The following is an 11,787-nucleotide window of genomic DNA, read 5'->3' as shown; positions in this document are numbered from 1 at the left end:
ATCAATAATCCACTGTTTCAAAGCTGCTTAAAAAAACAGCTAAAACTTCCCCACAGCCAGGCTCCCCCTCTGCTTATAAGCCCTTCACCCCTCTATTCACTGGAAATAACAGTTCAAACGCACAATGCGCTCTGGACCGGTCTATTCAGTCGCTCAACTTCCCCACATTTTCATTGGTCCCCAGAGGATGCGGCCGCAGCGGATTGGAGGAAAGTTTCTGCTTGGGTTTTCACACCCCCACCTTGCAGATATCCGTGGTCCGGTGCTTCTGTGTTTCCAGTTGACTCACTAACAAAGAGACTCGGCGCAGCTGCTGTATATTTCTATGTGAATGTAGAGACTTGCAGAGAAAACAAGCGTAAAGCTACTCAGGAGTGGAATCGTTCACAGCTTGCTGGAGAAATACGGAGAATTTGATCAACTTTATAAAGGACAGACAGAAGAAAGAAGAGTGAAAATGGTGTCGGCCGGACTGGAGATCTTGGGTCTTTCTTTGTGCGTAATTGGCTCGCTCCTGGTCATGGTTGCGTGCGGGATTCCCATGTGGAAGGTGACGGCGTTCATCGAGGCCAACATCGTGGTGGCGCAGACGATGTGGGACGGCCTGTGGATGTCCTGCGTGGTGCAGAGCACCGGCCAGATGCAGTGCAAGGTGCACGACTCCGTCCTCGCTCTGAGCCACGACCTGCAGGCGGCCAGAGCGCTCACCATCATCTCCTCCATGATGGGAGTGCTGGGTCTCATGGTGGTGATCGCGGGGGCGCAGTGCACCAACTGCATCCGCACAGAGTATGTGAAAGCCCGTGTGGTGAACGCCGGTGGGATCATCTACATCATCAGCGGCCTGTGTGTGCTGGTTCCTCTTTGCTGGATGGCCAACAACATCATATCGGACTTCTACAATCCGCAGGTGCCTTCATCCAAGAAGAGGGAAATCGGCGCTGCGCTCTACATCGGCTGGGCGGCCACGGCGCTGCTGCTGATCGGGGGAACGCTTCTTTGCTGCTCCTGTCCCTCCAGTGGAAACTCGGGATACTCTGTAAAATATGCCCCGACCAAGAGAGCCTCGCAGAACGGGGACTATGACAAGAGGAATTATGTGTAGCTGCCTGCATGGCGCGGAGCAGACGGTGCGTAAAAGTGACTTGCAGCTTTGAAAAAACTGTTTTTTACGGACCTTGTTTTTGCACCTCCAACTTTTTTTATGTATAAATTTGAACTTTGAAATCAGCGGAAGCCTCTCTGGTCCTTCAATATTCTCGGGCCATATTTTTACACGCTTTTGTGTCTACTGGAGATTTTTTTATTTTTTATTTTTTAAGACTATCGACAATATACGGAGCCCCTACAGGGACATTGATGGAAAAAAATAAAAAATAAACGTTTGTTTTACTTTTTTATTTTTCTTCCATGTCCCTGCATTGGCTCCATAACTGTTAAGAGGTAGCACACGACAAAAAAGGAGTATCTTTCTAAGGTACCTGCTTTTGTAAATGGTCAAAATCATTAGATTTGGATTTATTTGCTATTTTTTCTTGTTTGATTAAGTCTCTGCACCGAAAATGTAACGTGTTCTTTGTCCTCAATGTGCATTGTCAGCACAAAGTTGTACAGTAGAATGGCTGCACACCCTCACAGTGAAAAACTGTTTTCTTTGGCGGCAGTAGCATTTTGTCACCAGAAACCAGCAATAAGAACAAAAATAAACCGGTCATTTGACTTTAGTTTTAAAATACAAGATATAAAATTGCAATACAGGCTTTTTTTTTTTTTCTTTTTTTTTTTTTTTCCTTTTTATGGTTCAGAAATTACAAGTGATTTAGATTTGGTTTGAATTTCTTAGCAGATGTTAAATGTTAAAAACCACAGGTAAAAAGAAAACTGAGCCCTTTTATCTCATTTCTACACTGGCTAAAGACGATCCTTCACCCCGTGACGTCACTTTGTATGGAGTACCGGAAGGGCGATTGTTTTCAACAGATTCTAAGGTAATAAAAAAATGCCAACTATTTACTTCAACTTCATACCCTCCTACAAATTCAGCCAAATGTTTATTAAATATGTTTTGTGATGAAAAAACAAACAACTCAGTGTCCAGCAGAAGAAACAGCGCCCCCTACAGTCACAGTATACAGTAATCGCAGAATTTATCTGAAACATCAATGTAACTTTTCCATTATTTTCCTTGGAAAGGATTTTGTTTTTAACATTTTAAACATGAAAAGAGAATCAAACCATCTATTTTTGATCACAAGAACAATTCAATAAATTTTTTAAAAGCTTTACCGTAACATTAAAATCAAATAACCACTTGCTGTTTTGTTTTTGGTTAATTTTTCATCACTATTTTCTAATTAGACCACCAATGAGCAAAATATGAATGCACCATGATCCAAGATTGACCACTTGGAAACAACGTCCAATAGGGAAAAAGACTTAAGAAGAAAATCTCACATGTTAAAGTCCTTTTGAATCGTAGAATGTTATTTTTGTGTCGGGGAATCATGTGGGAGTCCATTCTTTGTCTTGTCTGAGCACCTGCTAAGTTTTTCGCACTATGAAAGCATCTTTTCCTTACATAACTTCCAGGTTTTTGTTGCTATTTTTGACATCTGATGTTATGTTTCGTTTTCCATGTGTATGAAGATGCAATACTGTTTCATTTTATTATGATTAAACAGAATATATTGTCTGAAATCTTTAGTTTTAGAGTGTGTTATTAAAAGCAAGCCACAGCAGAGACGTGGTGAAGGGGGGGAAACCTCCTCGGCTTGGTCATGCTGTTCCCACCGCCGGTCCATAAAACAACCCCCACGACGGGAGAAAGTATTTTGGTTATCCAAAGAAATCCAGATGACAATGCCCATTCAGCCAGAGTGGGGCTCTGCTGCTCAGCTCACAATGCCCCCCCGCCTCCCAACGACCCCCAGTTTGAGACCACCGCCGCCTCTCCTCAGGCCAGTCAGTGAAAGGCTTCAGCACGACTCATTCAGTCTAATCTCAATCCCACAGAATAAGACACAGTCTCCAAGGCTGGATTTACAAGTCCAACTCACTGCAGAAAAATCACTTTATTAATACAAATTACAGTACGTAAATATCAGTGGGTATTTACTGACTATTACTTCATACTTCTTCAAGTATTTGAATTAGACTGAAACGATTAAGTGAATAAGTTGTGATTTAACTGATTATTGAAATTATTTTCAACTAATTTAGTAATTAATCATTAACTGACTCAAAAAAGGACAATTGCTGAAAAAACCCCAACATATTCATAGCAGCAATTAAGCCAAAACTGTACAAAAAATATAACAACAATTTTGCATGTAATACAGAAACACGTCTGTACGTAAATTTGTTTTATCCAAAACTCATCAAATGTTATAGTTTTAGCTTCACCTGGTTCAGATTTACTACAGGAATGTTATGATATTTCATTACAGGCAATAAAATGTTTACTGTCTTTGTTTTAAAAAATTAAATAAATTGTTTTTATTAGCATCTTTTAATGCATTTCTAAAAAAAAAAATCTTAAACAAAAAGCTGTAGAATGTAACATTTCTTTTATCCAACTATCAGAATAATTGATAGATTAATCAATTACTAAATAGTCATTAGTTGCAGCCCTAACTTGAATCAATCACTCAATCAAGTGTATTTATGATGTACATTTCAGCAACAAGGAATATTATTTATATTTTAAAAATCCCCACAAAGTAAAACAACTCAATCTGAAATTGGCTTGTGAGTTTTATATAAAGCAAAATGTTTTCAAAACATTAAAAAGAATGATTGGTAATGTTTCTTTTCTTTTTAAGAAAAAAAGAAAAAAGAAAAGAAAAGCCTGTTATACAGCACAGAGTTCAGTAGCAAGTTACATTTACTCAGCTACATTTACTTGAGTAACTTTTATGAAAAACATGTACTTTTAGTATTTTTACTAGGCTGTACATTATATTTTTACTTGAGTAATTTTATTATGACGTATCTCTGGATTTTCTGCCCACTGAATGAAAAACACATTTTAATCAAAACTCCACCAGACGCAGACACACACCTGCAGTTTCTGCTAAAGTTTCATACGATTTTTAGTGAAAGAAACATATTTGGGAACAAAAAATATTGCGTATTTTTTGTTACTCATATGAATTATTGTCATTCTGATCCTTAAAATATCAAAATTTCCACTTAACTTTATATTTTAGTTTGTCTGATTATGTAATTTTAAAATACTAAATAACTGATCATTTGATCAATTACTTAGTACTTGAGTAAATTTTTTACTAAATACTTTGTTACTCTTACTTGAGTAAAAATATGTTGAAGTAGTGCTACTCTTACCAGATTATAATTTCTCTGTTCTCTGCCCGCCTCCTCTAACAGGTTCTGGATTGGTTCTGAAATATGGGTCACAGGGTTAGAGCGCCGCTTTAAGTTGTGGCAACAGCAGAGGATAAAACTGAGAATTTCAGCCAGTGAGTAACAACATTGTGATTCAAAACTGTGACTGGATTACAAGAGATTATCCATACTTGTTTTGCCTGGTGACTCAAGAACCTTAGCAAGTCATATGCCCAAGTAGAAAAAGCCTGCATACAATCAGGAGAGTCGCAAGTGAAAATTTATTTATAAAATGAAACTTCTTATATTTGGTTAAATATAACAAGTGTTTTGAAAGAAAGTGATGCAAATAAAGAATGAATTTGTTCAATCAAGCCCAAAAGAATTTGAGAACTACATCTGTTTCATTTAGCGTGCAAAATGGTCTTTACATTTTGGATTTGGTCACTAGTTTGCGTGATAATGACTTATTGCGCTTCTTCATGTGTGGTTTTATCTTAATTCCTTATTAAATGGAAACAGAAATTGTGAAATTGTGTTTTTTGACATCAGCAAAATACAAAGATTTTCTCACATTTATAATGGAAACGCATCTAGTGAAGAACATTACTGACCCAACAAAAACAAAATATTTCTAAATAAAGGAATTGAAACTTCCAGATGTTGACAGCAACACAAACGGAGCATTTCAGATGTTTGTGTCAAAGAAGTTCAACTTAGTTTGTTCAATTTAACAAAAGAATGACTGAATGAGAGGAAAAGTGGTTTTGAAATGTCCCTGCTAGCATGTAGAGAAAACTGACAGAAAACCACACAAAGAGCCATGAAGGAGAAATGTCCTCACAATTTTATAGTACATCCTGATAACCTCTACAATATTACTATATATTACCAACTCAACATGTGGCATTTTCAGCAATGTTTTCATTTAAAGGTGTGTAAACTTATCCAACCCAATAATTGCTCCCTTTCTTGGTTTTCCATGTAGTTTCCCCCTAAACAGATTTACATTTCCTCAATCGTAACTCTGGGTGTTCACTAATGTTTCCATTGTTGATTTTTGTGTTTTTATGACATATCAACTGCCTTGTTACTGAAATGTGCTATACAAATAAAAATTAATTTCATTTTCATTTAATATTTTCCAACAAACCTCTGAGACCTTCAAAGAGTCGCTGGATTTACCCTGAGAATAAACTGAACACTGTTACATATTAGATAGTTAATGGTATAGGATTTGATTTAGGGGTCGACATGCCAAATTGTTAACATTTTTTATATAAAAACATAAATTCTTAATCCAAATTGTGACTTCCTGGTTAAATAAATGTTAGATGGTAAAATTTGTGTATTTTCCAGGCAAATATGGCACAATCAAATAACTATGTTACCTTGAGTTGTTATAAAAATATATATCGAACATAACTAAGTAGAAAAACAGGTTCTTCACAGATGACCATTCATCCATAGGTAGCATAAATTATTTTAACAAATTACTTAGGAGTCTGTTGCCATACATTTTTCTAACTGTGGTAAATCATAAAAGTCGTTTTTCCTGGTTCAGGTATGAAAACAGCCTCGTTTGGATGATAAACGACAGAAAATGATCTCATTTAGTCGAGCGTGAAAGGAGTGGAGACTCCTTCATCTCTGTTCTGTTTTTCTTGTGAATTCCTCCCAACCTGCTCAGTCATCTGTCTCCAAGAAGAAAAAATCTGTGGTCCTAAACTAGTCAGGATTACACACAAAGGAAGGCCAGATTAAATATGTGGAGGTTTATTTATCTAAAACTGAGATTATAGGAGATACAGTTGAAAACAACCTGTTCCTTCTGACTGCCATCCATCCATCCATCCATCCATCCATCCATCCATCCATCCATCCATCCATCCATCCATCCATCCATCCATCCAGTCGTGTCATTTTTTGGCACTGTTCAGCCTACTTCAAGTTGTTAGTGAGGTTCTGTTTAAGTGATTTCTTGATTTTACAGGGATGGTAATAATCATAGCAGGATGTGGCTGCTGAAATCAAACAGAAATAAACGGTTAATCAGTACAAACTCGTAGGCCCAAGTTTATGGAGCTAAATTAAGGCCATAAAGTTTGTTAAAAAAAAAAAATGAAAAAAAAATGAAAAAATTTAAATGAAACTGAAAAAATTTATTTAAATTGACAACAAAGTTCTAAGCTATTTTTCAGATAAATTTTTTGTTGTTTCAGATTTATCTGTTTCAATGTATTTATTTATTTATTTATTTATTTATTTATTATTTTTAAAAGAAAAATTTGAAAAAACTTTATGGCCACCGTTGATTTCCATAAAGGGTGGTCTGGGTAACAGATTCAATGAAAGAATACGTAAATACAAACTTTCACAAATCAAAGGGAGCCACACAAAAAAAAAAAATCCATATGAAAGAAAACCAGCAAGGAGGACATGAGGAGAAGACGGAGCAGGATGAGGAAGTGACGGGAGAAGAGGAAAGGAACCGGCAAGGAGTGACTGAAAGAGAGGATCTTAAATACAGGGAGGTTGATTGGTGAAACAAAGAACAGGGTTGATTGGAAAACTGACTGCAGATGTGAAGGGAGAGAAAGAGAGAGAAACACAAGGGACTGGAATCTAACTCTAACACTAAAGATTAGTGGACACAAAAATGATTAAACTAGAGTAACTAAGAATAACTATAAACAAGAAATGAACCTAATAATATCTGAACTAGAGGAAAAAACAGGAACAAGACAGATCTAACCAAGAAACACAAAATAATAATGAAACTAGAACCAAATCAAACAAAACAAAACTCAACAACCCAGAATCCTGACACCAACAACAGCAGCAGATCTCTAATGTATCGTGGTGCTAAGCCGTTCAGGGATTTATAAACTAACAGTATTTATAAACTAACAATATTTTAACGTCTATTCTCTGAGCTACAGGAAGCAGGAGTCAGGATTTTACAACTGCTGTGACGTGCTCTATCTTCCTGGCTTCAGTCAGAACTCCAGCAGCAGCTGCAGCTGGAGGATTGCCTCTTAAAGTCTTTAGTCGCTGTTGCAACTAAAGGTAAAATATGGATGAATTAAAAAAAAAACACGAATGAGTTTGTGAGATGAGGTTCTCACACCTTCCTGCCCAGAGACAGTGAGCGTCGTCGACCAGTCGGTGTGACTTCCACCTGCTCAGCCTCTTCAGCAGCACCCCACTCCCACTCCCCCTGGCTCCGGTGAAGTGAGGCCAGCGCCCTTTACGCCTCCCTTCATCCGAGGAATGTGGCACATAACAACACCGACACGCACACACTGATGAAACGTCTCCCAGGGGAGGATCACACAGTCAGTGCGAAGCCGCTTTTTAAAGCATTCACACTCAAACAGATGTGTTGCCTCAACAGAGCTGAGCTGGTCAGTGTTGATGGTGATAAGGGGCAGATCCTGCGCTTTGGACAGGTGTGACCTGGTTTATTAAAAATATGTGACATGAAATGGTTTCTCCACAGTTTCATTAGAACGTCTTACTTTGGTAGTTTCTTTATGTGTTCCTAACACATGAAGCAGTTTTCTGGAAGAGCATTCAGCTTCCAGAAAACTGCAAAACAGCTGAAACACTGAGTTCCTTTAACTCTATGCTAAAGACCCACCTGTTTAGAGTTGCTTTTGAACTGTAATAAATGAAACATTGACCAACATATTTGATGTGTATTGATGATTTTGATGATTGCACTCTATAAAATGTCATATTTTGACATGACTGTAAAATAGAGTCAATTGTATTGATATCATACAGTTTATTGGTGACTGCATGATGTTTTTATGACTTTATTTTTGGGTCAACAGATCTGATTTCATCTAGTATTGTGCACTGTTTTCTTCCACTCAGATTTTTTTTAAAACAACATAAGACAAAATGCGTGATCTAAAGTTTTTACTTAATTTAACTTATAATTAATTTCTGAAGTACATAAAAGACAGTGTTGCACAAATCTATCTCTTACTTGAAAGCAAAAATGTATTATGATCTTCAGGGTTTCATTTTTTTTATCAAATTTTCCTCTGATAATTTCAAGAGAAATTGAATTGTATTTCTATTAACATAAAATTATATCTATCTGATGTAAACTGACATTTCCAGCAAAAAAAATTATACATTTATTTAACATTTTTTGTTTCTGCCACAGTTTCTTCTTCCACTCAACCTTCCAGAAGTTGTCTTCAACAAAACAAGACACTGTGCTTGATTTTGCCTGGAACTTTTTAACCTAATTTAACTTTGACTCAATTTCTGAAGCACATAAAAATCACTGTTGCACAAATCTATCTCTAATCTGTGTAATATTCTTTTCTTGTTTTGTTTTGTAAAGTTGTGTCACTTATCTCAAAGCACACATTTATCCTTAGCATCTTCAGGATTTCTGTTCTTTGTGTCCCTAACAAGCCCAGATTCCAGATAGGATTAGCTTCACTGGACAGCTTGGGAAAACAGCTACAGTTGATTGTTTCTGTCTGCTGCCTGTCTCCTTGTCATGCTGTGATGATTGTACAAACACACACACACACTCACACACACATCAGCTCTTCCAATCTTCATTTCAGCCTGCTTACAGATGACCCCTCTGATCTTTAACCCCTGCCACCTTTAACACCAAACATCCCCTCATAGCTGGATCTGTCTTAAAGTGAAACCTTCTGGTGATCCCTATTGCAGTCACCATGGTGTTGCTATGAATGCAGGTTTATACGAGTGCAGTGGGTGAATCGTGTTCACATTTAAACACAGTCTGTCATATTAAAATGTGTTAGTCTGTGCCACAGACACAGATATCAAAAACAGTAAATGTTGGACCTTGGGTAACAGTTATAAGTAGTTATAAACAATTCATTTTGAATTTATGAGGTTTTACGGATGCAGAAGCCATATTTGATTTAGATGTTTTAGTTGCCAGAAAACCTTTAGTTTTCCTGGTTGGTATATTTCATAAGGCAGATAATTAGGTCAAAATAAAAACAGAAAACATCCCTGAAAATCTTATATTGATGTTTTGCATTTCTAAAATACTGGCAACATTTTTTTAGTTTTGTTACGCTCATTTATGTCAAATTTAGCCACTTTGTTGCATGTATTTATGCCAGAATTATTCATACACCTTGCAGATTTTTACTCAATTAAGTTTGTTTATGATTAGAAATGACACAGACCTTAAAAATGTATGAAAAACTTTCACATCATAATTTAACTATATTCTTCTCAATTACCAATTTCAAAAAACTATTTTGGCATTAGAGGAATCAAACCATCTTATTATTGCTGAACAGCAGATCTCCATCATTTCGATATTCCAAATTTTTGCACAACAAACTAGGCCAAAATACTTGGCAAGATTTTGCAGTGTAAAGCATGCTGTATAAGAAGGAGTCAGTGTAAATACTTTTTCCTCTAAACTGTTTCTGAGACACAATAACATCCAGCAGGCGTGACTTTCTCATTAAGTTAGGCTTTGCTCTCCAGGGTGCCAGGAAGAGAGCCAGATAAAGGCCGGCCTGAATCTAGTCGGCTGTCTTTTCTGTCAGTCTCTGTGGAGGGTGGCTCAGTGATGCAGGACTTCCTTGAGCTAATAAGCAGAGCAGCCATCATTCCTGAAAATCTACTGGTACAAAGACTGAGTAGAGTTCATGAAGCGAAAGTAAAGCGCTTTTACATAAATGTTGTTTTATTCTTTGTGTGTCCAGATTCGCAATTTGAAGTGCCACTCTTTGCCTTTGAGTGTTTTTATGTACCGAAATTTTGCGCATGCGCCAACGCTGGAGGTCAAAAGACTCTTGTTTTACATGCCGTCCACAGCCGCGCTGCCGCGGTGGAACAGTTCCGTGAGCAAAATGAAACCTGAAGATGTAGTGCGCCACAGCTGAGGGGAAAATAACGCAGAAAATCCGTTAAAGAACGAATCAAAATCACGAACCTTCATAAAAAAAACACCCTTTTCTTGCTCTCCGTTCCGGCTACGCTACACACGGACTCGTTGCCATAGCGACTGACAGTTTCAGGATCCAACACCAAAAAACACTCAAACATTTCCAACACAAATGTCAGAACAGTCCGTTACAGTACTGCGTTTATAGGCTTGACGTTTATTTTGCAATTAGCTACTGCTGCTATAAGCTAACCTAATACTGCGGTGGTTGATTAGCTAAGGGTGCGTTCATACTGCAGCCTGAAGTGACTCAATTCCGATTTTTTTGGCAATTCCGATTTTTTTTGCCGGGGCGTTCACACTGCCAGTAAACGCGACCTGTATGCGTTCTGCAGTGTGAACGGGCAAACGACCTGAAAGTGTCCCGTATGCGCAGTAGAGGGCGCAATAGCCAGAGTTCTAAGTGTTCTGCCAACTGCCATAAAAAGAAGAAGTGCTCAGTGTTTGCGGAAGTAAACATGGAAGCTAACAGTGGAGCTTAGTTTACATATTTGAAGTTGTTGTCCGGCCGGGGCAGCATATTAACAACTTAATCCTCATATAATCCGTAATGTTAGTTGTTTTTCTTCCCACTTGCGCTTATCAGGACGCAGAATAGTGAGATTTGTTGAGAAACTGACGTTCAGTTTGGATGAATGCGACCTGGACGTTAGGTCGCATTTGAATCGGATAGTATCGGATATGGGTCACATTCGAAAAAGAATCCGACCTGTGCTGTTCACACTGCCATGAAAAGATCGGATACAGGTCGCATTACGTCAAAAAAATCGGAGTTGAGTCACTTCAGGCTGCAGAGTGAACGCACCCTAATTTAAAAACTGCTCTACTTATGATCTGTCAGAGTTCATGTTTAGGTCGCCTTTTTTATTTTTTAACTGAACCGAAGCACACCGAATTCCACATCACATCTACATCAAGTTTGTCAAAGTCAAGCTAGCATAACTGAACTACTTCCCTCTCCCCCTTGCTATTTTTTTCTTAATTAAAACTTTTTCCTAACCTTGTTATCTAGTTGTTGCAATGTTGACAATTAGTTGCAAAGCACTGCATCGCTTTTTCTTTTATATATCGGGCCTACATTTAAGATATAGTTCGTTATATTGACAACTTGACAACCATGTCATGTCACCCTGCAAAGGGTCCATACAGAAATTACAAATAGGGAGTTTCTGCTTAATCCTGCTAGCATAGACTTCAATATCATACGTTCTGCTAACTGTGCTAAATCAGGAATGCCTCCTGATCCCCCAGAGACATTCCTCATCCTACCAGGAACTGTCTTCATCTTAGCTTTCCTCCCTCACCACTTTATCTGCTCTGACTTGCATCTGTCCAAGTAGCAGCAAGCTTTTACTGGTTCGGGGATGAAAATGGACTTGTTTGGATGATAAACTACACAGAAGCATGATCTCATGTAGACATGTAGAGAGGAGACTCCCTGATCCTTCGTCTTTCGTTTTTCTAATGAATAT

General features: G+C 37.8%; 2 protein-coding genes across 2 annotated transcripts in view; one reads left to right on the top strand and one right to left on the bottom strand.

Moving 5' to 3' along the window:
* The window catches only part of LOC103145867 (lymphocyte antigen 6 family member D), a 670,619-nt gene that overhangs the window by 186,766 nt on the left and 472,066 nt on the right, over positions 1 to 11,787 (bottom strand). The gene's annotated exons all lie outside the window — the stretch shown is intronic.
* cldn5a (claudin 5a) lies at positions 115 to 2,697 on the top strand. The gene has a single exon (XM_007563462.2). The coding sequence runs from the start codon at positions 458 to 460 to the stop codon at positions 1,103 to 1,105; it is 648 nt and encodes a 215-aa protein (XP_007563524.1). The 5' UTR covers positions 115 to 457; the 3' UTR covers positions 1,106 to 2,697.

This window comes from Poecilia formosa, unplaced genomic scaffold, assembly GCF_000485575.1.
Source record: "Poecilia formosa unplaced genomic scaffold, Poecilia_formosa-5.1.2 Scaffold148, whole genome shotgun sequence".
Taxonomy (NCBI): domain Eukaryota; kingdom Metazoa; phylum Chordata; class Actinopteri; order Cyprinodontiformes; family Poeciliidae; genus Poecilia; species Poecilia formosa.
This window is presented reverse-complemented; position numbering and strand designations above follow the sequence as displayed.

Excerpts from the sequence above, each read along its gene's own strand:
- cldn5a (XM_007563462.2), top strand. The coding sequence starts at position 458 with ATGGTGTCGGCCGGACTGGAGATCTTGGGTCTTTCTTTGTGCGTAATT.